This window comes from Herpailurus yagouaroundi, unplaced genomic scaffold (genome assembly GCF_014898765.1).
Source record: "Herpailurus yagouaroundi ecotype Mexico unplaced genomic scaffold, PumYag 202, whole genome shotgun sequence".
In the NCBI taxonomy this organism is placed as follows: Eukaryota; Metazoa; Chordata; class Mammalia; order Carnivora; family Felidae; genus Herpailurus; species Herpailurus yagouaroundi.
Window position 1 is genome coordinate 2,993,871 of NW_024412433.1, and position 20,989 is coordinate 3,014,859.

At 55.4% G+C, this 20,989-nt stretch overlaps 1 protein-coding gene across 4 annotated transcripts in view; it reads right to left on the minus strand.

The window, feature by feature from the left end:
• Positions 1-5,471: 5,471 nt before the first annotated feature.
• The window catches only part of UBE2F (ubiquitin conjugating enzyme E2 F (putative)), a 49,152-nt gene continuing 33,634 nt past the window's right edge, over positions 5,472-20,989 (minus strand). For 3 of the 4 annotated variants that reach the window (XM_040450504.1, XM_040450503.1, XM_040450502.1), the window contains 5 exons: positions 18,468-18,538; positions 14,417-14,474; positions 12,217-12,249; positions 9,648-9,710; positions 5,472-6,218 (listed from right to left, as the gene is read on the minus strand). In XM_040450504.1, coding sequence (XP_040306438.1) covers positions 6,168-6,218; positions 9,648-9,710; positions 12,217-12,249; positions 14,417-14,474; positions 18,468-18,538 — 276 coding nt within the window. In that variant the 3' untranslated portion in view covers positions 5,472-6,167. The remainder of the gene's footprint in view (positions 6,219-9,647; positions 9,711-12,216; positions 12,250-14,416; positions 14,475-18,467; positions 18,539-20,989) is intronic. The other variant, XR_005783179.1, reaches the window with a different exon arrangement.

Sequence of the window (20,989 nt, forward strand, 5' to 3'; positions counted from 1 at the left end):
CGCCACCCAGGCGCCCCAGACGGGACTCCTTTTAAAAGCAGGTACCTCCTGGCCTCCCTGGTGCCTCTGGACGGGGGCCGGTAGTCTCGGGCTTACTGAGACAGAGGCTTCTGGGCCGGGCTGCTGGTGGCAGGCTCTGCATTTAAAAATTCCTATTTGTCTTTGTTCTGGAACACGGTTCCTTTGAAATGACTCGATCCCTTTAAGGCTTGCTCTGAAGATATCTGGCCGGGACCACGTGCAGCCTTTACTGTCGGTTTTCCTGTCACGGAGCTGGTGCCCTGCGCAGTGCACTGTGATCACAGGTGATCACACATCCACTCTGGCTCGTGGGAACGTGCACTATTCTTGTCTGAGCTCCCGGGGTCATTTTCTCTTCTCCTTTCGGGTGGTGCTCCTCCCCACTCTCGGGGTTTCCTCAGGTGTGTGTGCTCGTCTGAGGGCCTGGCTGCGGGTCTCCAGAGCTCGCTCTGTGCTGCCCTCTCCCCTGGGAACTCTAGCTCCGGTGGCCTCCCCACATCCTTAGTCCCGTCTCAAGGTCAGTGCCCGCTGGATTCCACCTGCGTCTCCCCTTGCCTGGGCTGAGGCCGGGCAGGTCTCACTCAGGGAGCACCGCCCTGCTCCGCCTGCTGGCCGAGGGCTGAAAACTGTAATTCTGTCTACACTGTCAGGATTTTGCTTGCTCAAATGAGACGGTTACCCCATCTTGGACTAGTGCAAGTGCCCTCTGTCCCTTCTGTTATCTTCCCCATAACGCTTGTTCCCTTCTGCACTCTAGAACTGACCAAATTTGTCTCCAGATGATTGATCTGTTTTCCCAGCATCGACCCTGCCCTGTCCTGCCGCGGATGTCTTACCCGTTATGGCTCTATCCTGTTGCCTTTTCATTTCAGCCTGTTGTCCCCTTGGGACTTTGATTCCGAGTCAAAAGTGCAATTCACTGCATTTCCCTAAACATGTGGTTTTCTCCCCTGAAAAAGTTCCTTTTAATGCTACACTCAAAGTGTCCCGTTCAGCCCGAATCTGCTTGGTATTATTTCTACTCTGCGGTATTTTCTCCAGTCCTACCTGCTCCAGCAAAGCAGACTGTTCAGACTCGGCACCGGCCAGCTCTCAGAGAAGGGTGGGTCGCTCACCTGTGAGGCATCAGCCACTGCCTCCAGGCAGCACGCCGGGCTTGCAGTGAGGGGGCTGTCTTGAGCAGGCATTATGCATCTGCTGTGCTTGGACTATGAAGGTCCTGCTAGATTTACTCAGCACCTAGTAACCCTGTTGTAACAAGCGATTCCGTTTTCACGGGACGGCCAAGCCAAGGCCCCGTGCTCCCCATGCTGCCTGACTCCGGATGGAACCAGTTGTAGGCCACACCCCCTGTGCTCCTGGAAGCCTGGGCAAGGTGAGGCTATCCCAGGAGCTGTCCACCTGCCTGTCAGGTAGGCCTCCCAGCAGTGGCACCATGTGAACTCAATCGCGGAAGGAGCCCCAAGAGGGAGGTAGACCTTGTCACAAGGCCTGAAGGTCATGACCCACTTTGAGGTCAGGCAGGGTCTTCAGGGCAGTGGCTGGCACAGTGGACAGGGGGCCAGTCACAATGGACTCATGTGCTAGGTGCAGGCGGGCTTCTTCTGGAGGGGATGGGAAGATTAGAAGTGCCCCCCCCCCCCGGCAGCAAGCTGGGGGGAATGTGGACAGGTGGTCCCACCGGTTTGTCCTGGTCTCACCGGGCTGTCAGCCAGGTCTTCCTGCATCAACTGTGGCCCTTGTCACACACCACGGGCTGGTCTGGTGAAGTGCACAGCAACCACAGTGGGATCCGTGCCCACTGGACTCCCCCCTTGCCCCGCTCCCATCGAGAACCACCCCAGGGAGTCAGGTCCTCTCAGACTCATTTGAGGCTGAACAGACAACACGGCTCTCTATGCCCGGTGCTGCACCCACCTCAGGGCCCCTCGGCCTCACCCTGGTTGGGAGTGGGGGTGGGAGGGCAGGACACAGGTGAACAGGGCCGTTGAGGCCGGAATGCATTTTTCAAGAGACATCCGATAAGATCCACGGCTGGCGAGCACCAGTTGGGTCAATGAGGTCTGACACCGAGGTGATAAAAACCCAACAGGAAAAACTGCAACACAGAGGAGTCAGTTGTACGAGGCCAGAGAGGGAGCAGGCTGCACACGGGCATCAGAGCAGGGAGAGCGCCGCTGGGTGGGAAGGCTCACCGGGGCGACTGCACGAGGTGCCGCGCCGCCCGCGGCTGGTCCTTCCTGGCGCCTGGCCCCTGACAGGTATTTACCCCATTCTGCGGAGCTGGGGCGCTGTCCGGTCTCTCCTCCAGCACCAGGAACTCTTGGGCAAGCATGGTTTCTTCCAGCTGGCCCTGACATGAAAAGTGAATTTATCAAAGAACTCTGGCTCAATGAACTGGGCAATGGAAATGAATGAGCCCTAAGATGATTTTTTTTTTTTTTTTAAAGAGTATAATTCAGTTCTTTATACAGCTTAACATGAATAGACATTCTTGACAAGGCCAGGTCCCCAAATGTCTTCATCACTGGGCTTTTTGAAGAACTTTTTTCAAACCACAGTTCTTTCACTCCATCAATTCTGGTAACCCATGGAAACCCAGGCCATGAGTGGGGACTTCAGTGGGCAACACGGACCCTTCCGAATTAGCCCCTCCAAGCTGTTGACTTGTTTGAGGCAGGACTTCAGGAGGAAAGAAGGAGTGACAAGTGCTCTCATTCCCCAAGTTCTTTGGCAAAGTTAAAATACGTTATTTTGCTAAGACTATACATGAGCATTTTATTAGACACTTTGATGAGTAACAAACTTGTAGCAAACCTGACTTTCCAAGGTAAAACCTATTTTTAAGTGAATGCAAGTGCAACCGATCCCGGGATAGCCTGCACGAGCTGAGCGGTTGGTGGCTCACTGTGACGTCTGGTTTGAATCTTACATTAATAGATATTCTGGTCGATTTTGATCATCCCGTCGGGAAGAAGCCTGACATAATAGGAATTTGTGATTGTCTTCACAGCGGTGGTGGTGGGTGGGGGGGGCGGTTACAGCAATCCCAGGAGACAGTGGGGCACATCCTCTGGGAGCACCACCACCTGGGAGTTGGAGTTTGCGCTCTGGGATTTTTGTGCGGCGCTCCAGAGCCCGGCCCAATCTCTGCTCCTGCTACCATAAGAGGACTGCACGCCGGCGCAGCCACCAGGTGGCCTGAGACTCTTGCTGGGACTGGTCCGGCTCTGGCCAAATCACGGGGACAGCGGCTGTTGCCTTCTGCACCCATGGGGGCGTTTCACAGAAGTGTGGGGGCCGGGGGACTGAGGGCAGAGGAAAATCTGCCTGGACATCTTGAAACATTTAAACTAGCAAACACTAAGGTACATGTTCCTTTTAAAGACTACACATTCAGACTCTTTTAGCTACTGCAAAGAGTCCGAACCAGCCCTTACAAAGCTTTCACGTGTATTTCTGTACCGCAGACTTCTCTAGCAGGTGCACAACCTGGCTTAATCTGTAGTTGGTAGAAACCATAAACAGCCCTGTAAGGCTTTTGGTGCTTATGGAGGACTGTAGATAAAGCAGGGTGTCTTGTTAACCATAACCCAAGACGCTGCTCCCTGGGCCAGCACTCTACAACAAGCCAAATACAGAGGGCGGAAGTAACACAGCAAAGGATCAGTCCTTAACACCAGACTAACGCACTCGCCCTGGCTCCTGACAAAGACTTCAGAGGGAGTCTGTTTGAGAGGTGAGACACGTGAGCTTTGCCTTCTGACAGGTCTACCCTGGAACTGTTTCCTGCTGAGTGTGCTTGGGAAACGTGTTGCTGACATCCAAACGCTACGCCTCGGAGTCAGGGGGACCCCAGTGGACATCAGAGAAGCCCGGAGCTTCCTGTTCCCAGGGCCTGCTCCATGCCATCTGGCTCCAGGACTGGAAACCCTCCCCTGGCAGATCGGAAACCACCAATTATCATCTGCCTGGTGGAGCCCATGGACTGGAGTCACAAATGTTACTTTGGCCCGAGCGGGGAGGAGACTGCCAAGAAACCAAAAGGCCTGCAAGTCAGGGTGCTGCAGCCGCCCAAAGATGCCCCGGGCCCCACTGGCCACGTGCCCAGTGCAGTACTGTTTCCCCACCACGATGGGCTGGGCCAGGCTGGCTGTGTTCCTTACCAAGATGGGGGAAGGCAAGGCCTCGGAGGGATTTGCACCGGACAGAAAAGGATGATCTTGTCACGGGGAAAGGTCATTTCTGAGGAATTAACTGATCTCTGAGAAGCAAAGTATTTTTCTATTGCGCAAATATTTTGAGGTCAGAATTAGCAGCCGTACCTTCCAGTCTCGTCCAGAAGGTACTCTTTTACTACGACGTGCAGATTTCCATTCAACCCTGGGGTCTGGAGTCATTTCTTCCACCTCCATCTGCACCACCAGCTGTGCAGCCTGGGAGCTGCTCGGACAGCCGTGAGACATGACGACTCAAGCCTGGGGTTGCCCAGGCACAGAACCATGTGGCCTGGATCACAGGGGCAGAACTCAGGCCACAGTGCGGGCAGGCCAGCTGCCGACCTGCCCTGTGTCCTGCTCCAATCGGTGTGTAAGCTTCAGTGCCTCTTCCAGGCTCCAGGATACAGGGTTACTGTTGTTCTCCTCACAGGCCCCAAGCCTCCCAGCTGCCACCATGCCCTCGATCCGGCCCCACTCTTGCTGCGCTGTGCACCAGAGGTGTGGCCGATCGGTCAGGGCCCCCTCAGTCTAACGGGCACATTACAAACGGGAAGGAAGCACGGCCCACATTCCCTCCTTGGCCATCTCTAGGACACGCTGATCTCGTAATCAGATAGTGCATTATAAACTAGGAAAAACCAACCAGGCTGGGGAGATGGCAGAGAGGGGGGATCCAGAGGTCAGAGGAGGCTGTTAAACTTGACTATGCCAGGCAGGCAGCAGGTGAAAACCCTACAATTATTTATTTTGCATTTGATTTCACGGGGTCAGACATCTAACTGCTGGAGTAAATCCACCTGCCTCCTTAGTTTTCTTCCTCTGAAGTGCACTGGCCTGAGTCTGGCTGGATGCTGCTGCTGATTCCCAGCTCTGCAAGGCCCTAGGAGGCTCCCTGCAGATGGCCCGGAAACACAGCAAGCTCAGAAGGCCACAGGCACGGTCTCAGGGGCATGAGACATGGGTGGCTGATTCCCTCAGGACCCGAGGCCCCCTGGCACTGCTTACTGGCCTGCAACCACAAGGCCACTGTGGAGACACCAAGCCCCTGCCTGACCTGGGCTCTGGCCGGTTTCCTCGGGGCAGCAGGTGGGAAAGGGCTCCCTGCCTTTTGTTTTAAACCACCCAGATCTAGCTTCAGAAGGTTCCAAAAACTTCCTCGCCCCAACTGGACCCCAAAGAGTTGATTTTTAAAAGCCAAATTCTTGTTTCATTTGGACAGAAGGAATAATGTGTCTTTCATATTTTCTTTGTATTTCTCCCCAGCATCTTCCTGTCTGCTCTATACAATGAAAATACAAACTAAATGAAGATAGAAAAAAATAATTAAAGCATTAAATTGTACAAATTACAAATCTGTTCCAAAATAGACTTACATTAAATAAAATACGCATTTCAGTAAGAGATCTACAGTGAATGACTATGCATTCTGGGAAGCTTCATGACATGTAGGCAGGACCAACGTCGGCGGGAAGGAGCTGAGAGAATCTGCATCCAATCACAGTGTGTAGCGGGCTTCTTACCGCCCACCTGCGAGCTACACCGAGCACATCACCAGCATCACGTGTGCGGGGAAGGGCTTGGGAAAAGGGGGACAAAGCAAGCGCTAGCCTCAACTCTGAGTTCATGACAACTGCTCAGGAATCTCATCCACAGCCTATACAGTACAGTTTCCAAAAAGTAAACATGTTAAGGTAAGCAGACAACTCTTTAGGACCCCAGACACATGTTCCTGCTGTATTTATGTGGGACTCTCCATCTACAATGGGCGGTCGTGCAGAGGCTCTTCCTCGGGACAGCGTGGTCACAGGATGCGGACGACCCGGGGGTCTGAGGGAGCGCGAGGGCTGGGGAGGAGGCTCCCTTTTGGTTGCGGTTGGGGACAAGCCTACAACACACAGTCCACAGCCCCACCGTCTCCTCCTCCTATCATCTGGCATAACGCTTAATGTAATCTTCCACTTTATTCCGGAAGTCCTCCTGTGGAGCGAGAGGGATCGGGGGAGAAGGAACAAGAGGGAGCGAGTTAGCGAGGGAAGCACCACTTCCGGAACGCGTGGGACCCACCCGAGCCAAGGAGCCGCTGCGTGCTCTGGAGAGCGCCGGCAGGACTGGGCCCCACCGGCCCCCAGCTGCCACGGCCGCAGGACAACCAGAGGCCCGAGGAGCCGAGTGCCACTTCCCTGCTACTCCAGGTGTCCGCTGTGGGCGGGACGCCGTGCCAGGAGGGCTGGGGGTGGGGACGCAAACACAGAATCTCCGAGTGGAAGGGAGCCTGAGACCCTTGGTTTTGCAGATGGGGAGAGTGTGGCCCACAGTGTGGTCAAGGGGACAACGGAGATCAGGACAGGGCTCTTGACCACAACTGGGGATGAGTCGCAGCTGCTGCTCTCCGAAGACCCACGTCCAGATCGGAATTCCTAGAACGACCCCCGCAGACCCTGCTGCCTACTGGAAACGTACCCACTTCTCACGGCACGAGTGCGGCCCGCCATCCGAGGGACGGCTGTGCCAAGAGGTGGGCCTGCGGCAGGGGCCCCTCCCTGGGCGCCAGGCAGAGCCCGACACATCCGCTGAAGAGAGGCGGCGTGGCCCTCAGCACCTCCAGGCCGGCACGGGCAGGAAGCACCCCAGGTGTGTCCCTCAGACCTGCTCTAAGCTTAGCACCCGAGGTCCCGGGACCGGGCGAGAGGCCCTGGGGCTACGCGCCCACCTCACAACACACGTGTTCAGCGTCTGGACGCTGTGATCGGACAGGCAGACCTCACCCCTCTTAACTCCTACAACACAGCAAGGGGCCGCCCTGCAGCAGTGCCTTCCTGCCGCACGTCGTCGGGAGCACAGGGGCCCTGCGAGGACCGCACCCTCCCGTGGCCAGTCCCGGCCTGAGCAGCTCCTCCTCTGCCCACACTCCACTCACGTAGTGACCCTTTCAAGGTCGGCAGGTTCCTGGCTTAAGGGTCTGGAAATGGTTTGGTGACGCAAGTGGGGAGCTCTGACGGCCCTCCCGGCGGCCCGGGCTGGCCATTCCCACAGCACCCAGAGGCCAGCAGTACCGTCAGCGCCTAAGGGGCCGCAACCAAAGCTTGCAGGATGTGAAGACTCCACGGGCACCCCCACCCCGTCTGGCCCTCGACACCAAAACTGCCTCTGCTCTCTTACCCCCTGTGCCCTCCCCTCACCCTGGACGAAGCGGAGCCCACGGCCTCCAGGAGGCCCTCGTGCATCCCACCTCCGCCCCTGCCTGAGGGCCCACCGAGCAAGGCCACGTGCCTGGGTTCACATCTTGGGCTCTGCCCCTTCCCGGCAAGTCTCTTACCCCCTTGGTGGCACTACTTCCCCAGCAGCAAATCAGGGATAACAAGAGTCCCTCCCTCGTGGAGATTAACAGGAGAGTGAACGGTCTTTGAGAAGTGTGTGGGACAGAGTCCAGAAAGGCCACTCAAGGTTGCTGCTGCTCTCTATGTCACGGCTGTCCTGCAACTCTGCTCTAAGTCTTCTCCAAACACCCCAGCACACTCCTGCCTCAGGGCCTTTGCGCTGCTGTCAACACTCCAGAATGCTCTTCCCTGATATCCATTTGGTTCACACCTGATCTCTACTCATCTTATCAGAAAGGCTTTCTCTGAGCACCCTACATATGACAGGGAACCCATCACCGCCTCCCGCCCCACCAACGCCCACCCCCTCTGCTCACTAGCATGTGCACTCCCTGGGGACAGTGATTGTTCATCAACAGATCCTTGAGTGTTATTAGCCCCTCACCTGGCACTGAAGTGGCCACCATCAAACTTTAGAGGAACAATGGCCACGAAATAGAGTAACGAGAAAAGTTCAGTCACTGTCATCACGACTCGGCATGAGGACGTGGGTGGGGCTGGGGCACTTCCTAGAATTCACGTGGAGGCATCACTGTTGGAGGACTTTAGGTCCAGCTCACCGGGGCTGAGAGCTTCTAAACGCAGTTTTCCCCTTATTTCATCAGAGAATGGAAAGCAACCTTCCAAGAGAAATAAACGGATAGGCCACGGGTAACAGGGCTTGCTCCACGTGGCCCTGGAAGTACTCCCATTATCAGCCCTTTCTCCCCCTGACTAGGTTTCTATAAGACACAGTGTTGAGTGGGGAAGCCCTTGTCAGGGACAGTGACAAGTGGCGTGACCGTGTGAATGGGTCCCGGAGCACACCCGCAAGGGGCTCGTCAGCGCAGCGGACAAACCAAGGCTTTGCCAAGCAGCGCAAGCCGTGGGAGCAGCCGGGGGGTACCCCTGCCCGGGGCCCACGCACCCCAGCTCCTCCTGAAGGCCTCTGCTGCTCCCAGCCTCCCCTGCCTGACCGGAAGCTCCCACTGACCCCGCGGTCCCACTGCACGCCTCACCGGCCCCTGCTGTGCCCGTCACACGGTCTCGTGAGCCTGTGTCAGATCCGTGCTGGGGGGCGCGGCTCTCGCGGGCACTCCCGCCCCCCTTTGGGGCCCTGCTGAGGCAGCACCTCTCTTCGCCTCTCCGCCCGAGGTTGTAGGTAACAGCACACACACGCAGCAGGCCTCACATACACAGAAGCACCCGCTCTTAAGCGCAGCATTTAGAACCTCACACGTTCAGGCTGGGTGTCGGTAACAGCGCTGGGTGGCTAACTTCTGGGGTGCGGAGGGTTCACCAGGGAGGAATCCGGTTCAGAAAATGCAACTCGAGGCTCTACGACTAAACCAAGTTAGCCCTGCAGCTGCGTCTGCTTAGGCCTTACTGGCTAGTTGGCTTGGCCCCAACTAAAGCCGATCAGTCTCTCACAGCCCCGTCTCAGTCACAGGGCCGTCACCCTGACTCCTGCTCCTACACTCTGTTCGTGTACTTTTAAGGATGTGCGTGCAAGGGATATTTATTGCATCACTGTCATAGTTGGGGGGAAAAAACATGGGAAAAACCTGAGTGCCCACAATGAAATGGTTGAAAAAAGTACAGTAGAGCCATTTTATGGACCATTAGTTCCTAAAATGAGTGAGTGATGGTTTATTCACAGACTTGGAGGAAAAAAGTTAAAAAAAAAAAAAAAAAGGAATTGAAGATTAAGAGTAATAAACAGGATCCAATTATGCTGGAGCAAAACCAAACCGCAAAGCGAGCGTGTGAGCCTAAGTGCAACGGGAGGGCAGGCAGGGCGATGGTGATCGCTGGGCCCCACACGGTTCGTCAGGAAAACTGACAGTTACTGGCTTTAAATCCCGCGGATTGAATTCTACTCGGAAACCACATCTAATAAAAACCCTTCTGTCTGACCTTGGGTCAGACATTACTTACCAATTGCTTGTCAATGGCTTTAAATTGCAGGCCAGACCCACCATTCTCAGCCTCGTGTTTATCTGCTCGAGAGACAGAAAGCCACCAACCCAGGGCGCTGCCGCGAGCTTACCTTGTCCCGCAGGTGATGTTCTGCAGCCTCAATATTCAGCGGATCATCAAAATTCAAAAGATCCTAAAAGAGAGAAAAACTCAAAGTAAACAATGGCAAGAACCTGTTCTTCCGCTGTCACGTGTGTTCACTTTACGAACCAGGAGACGGGAAGCTAATCAGCCACGGGACAAGCTAGAGAAACTCCGTCACGGCTCACGGCTCTCGGGACGGAAGCGTGCCGTACGTGTGCGTGTCTTCTTCAAAATGTGGGCGGACTGGGGATGTTTACATACAACTGTCCAACGTTTGGTGAAAATGGAGGATGGTGACCACATGAAGTTCTAATGCTACTTTTGATAAAGAGCCACCCTCGTTAGCATTTCCGAATAAAAATCCCACTCTTTTGTCTTCAAAAACTCATTCCTTGCTTTACTTTGTGATGAACATCTCTGCCGCTGCAAGTCTGTGGCTTCCTTCCAGGCTGACCTTAACTGGATCTTCTCTTTATCCGTTAACCCTCCTTCGCAGCACGGCACTCATACCCAGCAGGAATGGCGTGTGGAGCCTAAGTGAGCGCCACAGTGCCAGGAGGCCCATCCCCTCAGACCTTTCTGCCTCAGAAAATCCTGGGGGGTTTCGGGGGGGGGGGGCTCAGTCAGTGGAGCACGTGAGTCTTGATCTTGGGGTTGTGAGATCGAGCCCCAGGTTGGGCGGAGACATTACTTAAAAAAAATAAAATCTTAAAAAAGAAAACTCTGGAATGGCTACTCCTCTCTCCTCGAAGATTTCAAATCAGAGGCCGTGCCTTATCTTTATATTGCCCGATACCTCTTCTTAAAAACCAAGGTAGTGACATTTGTCCTTCAGAGAAGTCACTGCTTTCCAGAGCCATCGTGGCCACTGTAAAGACGCCTGTACTTCTCTTCAGGAGAAATGTTAAGTTTGGGGACTGTATTTCTGACTTAGGAATAAATAACAGGGTATGACCAATATGTCACAAATATTGCAAGGAAAACACAGAGGCCTCTATGCTCTGTAAGAGATCAACGGTAAGTCCCAGACACTGGCAAAAATACAACGCACACGCACGAGACACCTGATGCATATAAAGACCACGAGACACACAAAATTCTCTGTCTTCCTTACCATGTATCTGACCTAAAACATTGGCTGGAATAACCATCGGGCTTCATTGGCAACTCTGGTTGGCTCCTCAGAATTGGGGAGGCCTGGAGCACTGGAGACGGGGGGCTGCACTAGATTAAGAGCTAAATCAAAGCAGCAGCAGCACGAGCAGCTGGGTGGATTTTCCCTCACGCCGCAGCCCTCACGGCTCAGAAGTAAACCATACACGGCAATGGAAAAGCCAAGCCACAATCACAAGCAAATGACAGAGGCTCGGTGCCCCTGAGCGCTGCCTTCTCAGGGTTAGGTTAAGGGGGGGCCCGAAGCCAGAAGCTGTGGGGTTTGTGGCTGGTGCCGCAGGTGGTTACCCGGGACATCACAGGAGAAGGCAAAGGGAGGCGGGAGCTTGAGGGCCTCATTTCGAGGCTCCGTGGCTTTTTATTCTTGCTGAAGGCAAGAGCAGAGCACCGTGATCCCGGACGCTGCGTCACACTCCTGCCGTGGCACCAGGAAGCTGCCCCTCCAACACCCCGCCGTTCTGTGGGCTGACCAGGATGGGCTCATTTTCATGGACGTTGAGTTTAAAAGTACCACAGCTTTTTTTCCCCTCCGCAGAGACAGATCTCTGAAGCTTATCTCTTTAAAAAAATTCTTTTTAATGTTTACTTTTGAGAGCGAGAGACAGAGCCCAAGCAGGGGAGGGGGCAGAGAGAGGGAGACACAGAATCTGAAGCAGGTTCCAGGTTCTGAGCTGCCAGCACAGAGCCCAACACGGGGCTTGAACCCAGGAACCGTGAGACCGTGACTTGAGCCAAAGTCGGACGCTCAACTGACTGAGCCACCCAAGCGCCCCTGAAGCTTATTTCTTTTAAAGAAAGCTCTTTTATGACCAAAATGTAAAAACTCAAAAGAATATTATATAAAAAGTTCAAATACGAGCTTTTAGCTTCTCCCCATGCCCCCTGCCTGTGACATGCTGTTTTCTGAGGATAGTAAACTTGGGCAGCTGGTCACTGAGGAGACAACAACTCTACGGATCTAGGTTTGTGAAAAGTCTAGAAGTCGTGTGACCACATACGCCTTCACCCAAACCAGGACACGTGGGAGGGAAGAGGGCTGCCGGTGAGGACACACACGAAGTGGGGCCGGGCCAGGTGCCCCCGCAGGAACGGCCGCCCACACGAAGCAGAATGGGACCAGCCCCCACCCCGGCCCGAGGGCCGAGACAGCCACTCCAGCAGGGCTCCCGGGGTCCCCCCCCTTCCCCATGTGCTACCCCAAAGCCCCCTCAGTTCCCATGTCACTGTTCCTCTAACTAGTAAGAATATGACAGAAACGAGGGGGTCAGCATGTTGCTCAGGGCACTGTGTTTTCAATCCCTCTGTGTGATCCTTAACGGGCTGTTTAAAACCAGGAGGCAGGGTAATCAAGAAAAACTCAGGATTCTGGTCAATGTACTTACAGTAAACAAAGAGTTTAATCCCCAAACAACATCCTGGAATGAGAAAGAAAGAAGAAAACAAGTTTCAGGCTCTCATGCACTAAGTCTTTCAAACACTCGACAAAGAGATCGGGATCGCACCATGTCAGAATTTATCCTCCGCGTGCTCCGTTTTTCCCAAGATGGAAACTTAGAAAAAAAAAAAAAAAGACAACTTCTCTTCAGTGTGACAACAGGCTGTGGGAACGTGGAGGTGAGCAGTATGGGCAGGAAGCACAGAATCAAGGACCGTGTGAAGTGCCCTCGGGTGAGGCCCAGCCCAAGACAGGTGCATCTGCTCGGGAGAAACCCACCGACACCACCTCGTCCTCGCCACCCTCTCATGTAGTCCAGACTTCTGAAGAGTCATCTTTACAATAAAATTTGTTGTTTCTGCATCTGTGGCCTCTTGGGGACTGCAGGTAAGCTCATTACCCATGGTCCCACGGGCCTCCTAACAATTTTGCTCTAATTATTTCAAAAATCAAGGAAGGCTAGTAACGTTTCCTAACGTTCAAAGATCAGAAATGTCCATCAAAACCAAATGGAAAACCGCTATGTTCGCTCCGGAGTGACCGGCCATCTGTGACTCAACCACAGATTCCCCTTCAGCCTTCCTTGCCGTCAGCTCCAGCCTTGTCTTTTTTCAGGCTCATTCTCAGCCCCAGTCGATACTCAGACCACACCTCGGGAGGATCCGCGGTCGGGCCTGTGGAAGCGCGCGGTGTCCTCCGGCCTCCGACTCCGGGACAGGGCCCCAAACTCCTTCCCTGGGCCCCTCCCCCAAAGGGCCTACTTGGTGCTGCCCCCTCCAGGTGTGGTCACGCACGGCATTAGACAGGGCCCCAGAGCCAGTGCAGTCAGTCACCTGTGGTCCACTGTGGCCCACGCACGCCTCTCTGGGCCTCAGCGTCCTCCACTAAGAGCAGGGGACGGGGGTGAGGATGGTCTCTATGAGGTGAACCAGTAAGTAGGCATACAACGAATGAGGTCAGTTCATCCACAGCAGCTCCTTCCACAGGCAGGGCCCACAGAGTTCGTGTGTGAAGGACGGTGGGGAGAGGGCCCCGCACACACGTGGCCCGGGCCTGCCCGGGGTCACCCTTGTGACCCAAGGGACAGCATCCCACGCAGCATCTCGCTTGCCAGCCATGCTTATTTTTTGTGGGTCTGGCACAGACTTGGACTTACAAGCGGCTTTAGTTAGGGCAGCTTTTGTAAGCCGTGCATGACTGAGCCAAAGTTAACACGTGTGGGCAAACACCGCTCTTGAGACACGGGAAGAGAAGGGGCGGGGACAGGGAGGAGGACGGCACAGTGCGACGCGCCCGCCAGTCTCAGAGCGTCCCAAGCACGCTGACGGGACGCCCACGACCCTTTCAGGTTGAGCTGCTATGACCGTCCGTGTCAGAGCGGGACACGGTCACCGAGGAAAACGGGCCTGGTCCGGATGACCGAGCCTCGGGCTGAGGGACGCGCGGGCTGGGAACCCAGCGCCAGGGCAAGGGCTCCGGCTGCGTGTTTCGTATCCCATCAGAAACGACGGCGGGAGTCAGGCGCGCTACGGAGCGAACGCCGGCCGGTAGCTCTGACTGCTTCTGACCAAAAGATCAGGCGGCGAGTAAGGTGCAGGCGTCCTGCGGATGCCACGGCAGAACGGCCTCGAGGTGAAGCCACAGCCGGTGGTCTCACGGGGTGCCCAGGACGCTCACCACCAGAACCAACTCGAGCCTACACCGAAGCAAGCTCCCCGTTCCCCTCCCTCAGGGCCCACGGCCTGTCCCAGCGAGCTCGCTCCCTGTGACTGGGAACAGAGGCCACATCGGTCCTTTCCCTCCTCCCCCTCTACCCGCCCGGCTGCTCTCCTCCCCTCTCCTCTGAGAGTGAGGCGCTTCACAAGACTGGGGACAGAGGAAGAGAAGAACAGTGAATGAGCTGAGGCACACATGGTACAGGGGAGAGGTGAGCGGAGAAAACGGGAACGCCCCACTGCCCCGGAGAGAACTGGGGGCAGAGGAACCGGCCGGGGCAGATGCTGGGCCGAGCACCCCTGGCGGGCAGGCGGGCAGGCGGGCAGGCGGGCAGGGGGTGAGGAGGGAGTAGGCTGCGGACAGGGCGGCAAGGAGACGGGTTCCCGGAGGGAGGGGCCTCCAGGCCCGCGGTCAAGAGCACTGCACTCTACCTTTAACGTCCTTGTGGGAGCCCAGCCGGTGCCGTCGATCGAATGTTCTCTCAGTAAACTGAAACGCAGAAGGGCGCAGTGGTCAGCGAGGGCAGCCTCCGGTCGCGTGAGCCGCCGATGTGCCGGACGCTGCCGCCACGCCCTGCCCGTGCCCCACGTCTCCCCCGTGGCCTCGCAGCCTCCGTCTCGCTGCCGAGGGCCTTCCCCACCTCTGAGGCCGCGTCCACCCACAAGTCCAACTCTCGTACCATCTTCGCTGCCTGTCCACGCAGGGCTCGAATCCTGGACGCACGCGGGAGCTTAAATTAAGACACCACACGCACCTGTCAACCCAGCGGTCAGGACCTCCTACGCGTGCGTCACAACGACCCTGACCTCATTTAATGCCTCCGCGACCCACGAGGGAGGCACGGCCACCTCTCCGTCGGACGGAGGAGAGAAGGCACGGCGCGCAGCAGCAACACGCCCAAGGGCATGGGCAATGATGGTCCTCCGCACCCGGGCAGCTCGCTGGGGGCTGCGGGTTGACCCTGACGACAGCTCCCAGCACACGTTTTCATACCGTTTTTGTCTTTAAAAAGCTCAAAAGGATGGGGCGCCTGGGTGACGCAGTCGGTTAAGCGTCCGACTTCAGCCAGGTCACGATCTCGCGGTCCGTGGGTTCGAGCCCCGCGTCGGGCTCTGTGCTGACAGCTCAGAGCCTGGAGCCTGTTTCGGATTCTGTGTCTCCCTCTCTCTCTGCCCCTCCCCCGTTCATGCTCTGTCTCTCTCTTTCCCAAAAATAAATAAACGTTGAAAAAAAAAATTAAAAAAAAAAAAAAAAAGCTCAAAAGAAGAAAATGAAGGATAAAGGTGGATTAACCCAAACCTCCGGATGGTCCTCGGCAGTGGGTGGGAGGACCGTGTTCAGAGAAGGGGCACACGGCTCTGGAGGTACCGTGAGGCCCTATCTCTCAAGCTGGACCTCAGGGTCCTTTTCATCACGGTTCCACCAGCTGTAAATGCCATTCGATACTCTCACATAAATGATTTTTCCATACTTTGAAAAACTACAATTCATTGCCAAGTTCCTTTCTGGGGAAAACCTAGTTTGGCATTGCTGAGTTGTATTGCACCATTGCTCTGATCCGTACCTAACATTTCTTAAGGTCACATGTCGGTGTCAGGCTCTCAGTATCTGGCTGTCTGGGTCTTAACTGTTACTGTGAACAGAATTTTTGAATCGGAGTGTGTTCAAGTTCAGATAAATCAATTACAATCAGGAGAAAATATAAATATGCTGTAATCTTAATTGCCCAAGATTTGCTGGAATAAACAAAACCTTAAATTGACCACTACCACTTACTCTGAGCCTTAAAAAGAAGGCTCTGCCCTGCAGAGGCCTGTGCCTGACATGAAACCTATACAGATCTGAGTAACTTTCTGGAAACCATCTGCCAGGTCCTGGTGTTTATACGATCCGGTGACAGATTTCTTCACTGAGGCAGGGAGAAGAATCCTTCCTGGCTGTTCTCATCCTTCTTTTACGGACCTTATCATATACTCGTTTACCTGTTTAACGCCTGTCTCCCACCAGCCGGCAAGCCCCATAGAGCAAGGACCACCACCACCAGCTGACGGGCGGAGGAAAGGAAGGAGGCCGGCTGAACTGGCTGACCAGTCAGAACCCTCGAGCTTCCCCGCCAACAGCACAGCCAGAGCAGGAGGGCTCTAAACCCGGAGGCCAGCTGCGCCCAGCAAGGGCAGTGACAGGGGCGGGAGTGGGGAGTGCCCATAATCGGGCAGGCGGCGCCCATGGTCGCAAGCCACGGGTCTGGGCAGAGTGACACTGTGGAGGGAGCACAGGGTCACTGGAAGTTCTAGCCCAGCCTCGGCAGGTGGCAATCCTGCAGGAGCTCAGGTGACAGCCCATCAGCGAGGGCAGCAGCCGAGGGAGCAGACGGTGCCTCAGGGACGACGCTGGAAGCTTGGACCCCAGGACAAAAAGTCTCGAGTGCAACCACCGGAATCCAGGCCCGGGGCCCTCTAATCCCACAGACACGGCACCTCTCACCTCTGACCCTGAGCCAGGAGGAGGGCAGGGCCGCCGGTGGGAGCAGAGCAAGACTCACAGAGACAGGGAAGGACCGCTGTGTACCAGACAAGGCCCCCAGGGCAGCAGGCACCGGTCAGTGGTGCTGAGTGAGGGATCCAGGTAACTGGTGCCCGGCACTCACTACGGACCAGGAGGGCGTGGGCCAGGCTTGTCTTTCTCTTTATTCAGGAGACGCCACAAGTCAGCTGTGGACTAAGCCACCAGACCGCTGGACGCGGTCTAGTTTTTCACTAGATGAGGTCTTTATACTTAAATCTGGTACCTTACTTCCCACAAATAAATCCCTACAAGTGCAGCTGACGAGTCCAAGGGTAAATGTAAGTTAAATGGAGACCTCAGATCTGAAGGACCAACAAAAGTACCCAGATAGAACCGCCCTCCCGTGATGGTGATGTGACAGCCTGCTCTCTCCCCCTCCCTCACCCCCCACCGGATATCTGCTTTCGTACCAGACAGTCTGAGGAGTGGGGAGTGGCGCCTCGTCGTTTCCAGGCGCCTCGCTGGTTACCACGGAGACTAAACACCCCTCAGAGCCTTCCCACCCACCCACCTGCGACTCTCGTACGAGTCACTGCTTGTAGCTGGTGCTCGTTTTTCCTCTTGGCTGTGTCCACCTTTCTCGTATCGAGTGGTAAAGACCACGTCCATACGAAGGATGTAACACAGCTCACCTTTTCCCTCTCACTTCTGTGTTCTGTGTTCTTAATTTGAATGAGGCCAAATCTATCAATGATTTTCCTCTGAGGTTTCTGGAGTCTGTTGCTGGCGGCCATCTGCCGAGCTCTCCTGATACTTTGCTAGAACGTGATTTCTCAGAAGACGGCAAAAGTGACGAGAGGAATTCCCGCTCTGGCCTTAATTGCTACCGAGGAAGGGACGGGACAGAGAAGGAGTGCGCGGAGCCCCCGGAGAGCGAGCCCCGGCAACGGCCTCGGGGGACAAGGCTGGAGTGGGTACCATGTACAACCTAACGCTGGAGAAGTCAGATTTTAGAAGTGTTGATACTCAAAGGACAGATTTGAAAAAGGGAGCCTCTCGTAAAATGCGTTTCTAACTGTCTATAAAAAAGGGGGCTGATATGCAAGAATGGGGTCACCACATGCGAGCTGACCTGGGAGCCGGTGCTGACCGTTGAGGGAGAAGGGGGACTGAATCGCAGGAGGGAAGCAGAGGAAATGCTAACGCCCCCTCTGCAGGCTGCGGCTGACGGTTACATAACCTGCCGAAGTCACACCGCGCCGTCGTGAGGCGGTCTGGCACCAGAGGCCCTGCACCGACAACCCCCCCCCCCCGCTAGAGACTGGCAGGACGCACCAAGACAAAGCCCAAGTGCTAAACTTACTTACAAACAACAAACCACACGCCTTCTCCAGGTCTCTACATAAGCCTTAAGAAGTGGGGAATCGCGGGTCCCTGATCATCCCCCACTGGGAGGGAGGGGCACACACAGGCCACAAGTGACACGAAGCTCTGGGACGTCGTCCTGCTCATGCACATCAAGACTGTTTCGGTAAAGAGAGGGCATCTTAAGTACAAATGGCCAGGTCTTCTTAAACTGGACATCTACACTCCTTCCCCTTCCCTGGATTTTACTAACCACATGTTGCCTTCTTGGCTCAAATCAGCCACACGGAGGGACTGCAGCCTGTCGCTACCTCAGAAGGGGAAGAAAGGGCAAGGAGCCCCAGAGGGAGCATCCCAGGCGGGCGACAGGCTGCGCCGGGACCGGCAGCGGTCTTGGCCACCAGAGGGCCCAGGAGGACGTGCGGCTGGAGGCAGAGGCAGGCTGGGGGTGGGGGGGCCCTCCGGTCAGGAGAGTGCAACCCAAAGCCCTGAGGGCGGTTTCCCAAACCTCCCGGGTCTTAGCCCAGCCTCAAAATCTTCTCTCAGCGGAGACGACATGTCCGAACGTCCGGTGCTCACAAACACGGAAGACGGGAAAGAAGAGAAACCCACCTTAGACATATGTCGCCCGTCTCTGTGATGTTGGGGTGCCAGATCCTGGTCAGGCATTTCACTCTGGGAGGCTGCAACACAGAGAGAAAGGAAGAGATCACGGGCTCTCCAAATCATGCCTGCTGCCACAGACCCCATCTAGCCCTCGTTCCACTGTTTGCACGGCCAACCAGTCTTCAGCTCTGGACACCGGCTCGTGTCACCCGCGTGGGAGTGGTCTTCACGCCGCATCCACACGTGCCAGTCTCCCTGACAAAGCCTGCCCGCACCCCCAACACAACCCTTCTACAAGTCCCGGGGCCCACGGGCGCGTGGTGCTGGTGGCTGGGCCTCGGCCCCCCCCCGCCCCCCCCCCCCCCCCCCGCAGGGGCTGCGGACGAGCCCACGCTGTGCCACCGGCCCAGTTCACACGGGGGCCCTGCGTGCTAAGCTGCCGAGCTGTGGCTGCGGTCACCGCTCCTTCCGGTGGTAGCTGGGTCCCCGTGCAGGTGTTTCTGAAGATGCTACTGCACGTACACTGTCCCACACCCACGTCTTAGTCTGCTTTAGACTCACGGGAGGGAGAGAGAATGAAAACAAGTATGTGGGAGTGAGGCACACGGACTTCGCTTATGAGGAGGCATGTTTGCAGAAAGCCGTTCTTTTAAAGTGACTCCATGATAAAAGCACTCTGGACTTGTTTGAGGAATAAAGCTACAAAAACACAGGGCAAGATCTTTCCTTTTGTGATATGTGATGATCCCACCCAGAATTAATCTGCATTCACATCCGATCTGCACCTCGAGCCTCTCTTCTAGGCAGAGCTGTGTTCCGGCACATCCGTTTTTCTTTAGAGGCACGGGGGCGTGTGCGCTCTACTTTTTCACGTGCATCTCTCACCATTTCAGATGGTTTTGGGGTTCCTCGCCTGCCGTGGCACAGATACTTGCATTTCACGAGCCAGTTCCCATGACTGGGCATTCACAGGCTGCCTCCCACCCGTCCCACAGGCTGGGCTCGACCAGCACGTGTGTCCGCTCCCGTGCGTGAGACAGGTCCCCCAGGGACGGAGCTGGTCAGGCATGCAAGGGTCACCTCGCCAAGTCTCACAGACACATCATCTCACAGATACTCAAGTGGGAGCCCTTTGTCACAGGGGGCGACGTCTTCGTCTTCCCAGTGTATCACGTGCGGTTATGATGCTATTCTTTGGTAAAGTCTCCGTAATCAGATGTTTATCTGTTACTAACCTATAAAGTATTTCACCGCCCAAAGGCTCTCCTGCGTTTTTCCAGTCCTTGAAGAGTTCCACCGTCTTGTCTGTACAAAACAGACATACTTTCCAGCACCCTCCTAAATCTTTCTACTGACACGAAAAATCATCACACCAAGAAACTCCCCAAGGGCTTAATCCAGGTCTGCAAATGTAGGTGTCCAAAGATTACAGGATTAGGTTCAGAGTGAGTTTCAACCAACTTAATATGCTCTAATTTGCTTTCCTGCAGGTAAAGTGGAAGGCCTTTGACAGAAACTATGCCGTGGCTGTGCGTTTCCGGCGAGGCCTGCAGGCGGGGGCGGGGGCAGGCTGGCACTCCGGGCTGTACGAATCTGAGGGAACCCGAAGGCCCGCTCTCCCTCCCGTCTAGAGAGTCCCCGACACTCTTGTCACCTCGCCTAGTGTTCACTAGATCTCCAAGTATCTGACTGCAGCTGCCCCCCCCCCTTTGTCCCTTTACACCCTCCACAGTTAGATGCCAGCACAGACACCTCCCCTGTCCCCGTCGATGGTCGTCCTCTAAGCCTCAGTCCCCATAACAGAGAGCAAATCAGAACCCCGGACCCGGATTCTGACACACGCTTTCCAAACACAAATTGCTGCCTTGACCCCCCTAAGGCAAGACAGACAAGAAATACCCAGCTCCACCTGCTACCCGGCATGGCCCCCCCCCCCCCACCGTCACAGGCTGAGTTTGACATGTGACCGCTACTGCAGTGCAAACCAGTGGGGGAAAAAGGGATTCTTCCATCAGAATCCATCTGGCAAACTATCTGGAAAACCCCAGTCGGATCCCCACTTAAGACTCGTATTCCAGATGCATTAAACACAAATGACACAGAACTTTAGAAGAGTGCTGGAAGAGGGGCGCCTGGGTGGCTCAGTCAGTTGAGCGTCCAACTTCAGCTCAAGTCACGATCTCACGGTCTCTGGGTTCGAGCCCCGCGTCGGGCTCTGGGCTGACAGCTAGGAGCCTGGAGCCTGCTTCGGACTCTGGATCTCCCTCTCTCTCTGCCCCGCCCCCATTCGGACACGCGCGTGCGCGCACTTGCTCGCTCTGTCCCTCAAAAATAAACGCTAAAAACATTTTTTTTTGAGCACTGGAAGAAAAAGCTGACGAGTTACCTTGGTGAGTCTGAAGGCCTGTTTTAAGCATTTCATAACAAGAAAAACTTGTAAAACAAAAGTACATTTGAGGACAGTGGTGAAGCACAAAAACCTCAAACTTTTACAGAACAACATCAAAACACAAAGGAAAAACAAAAAT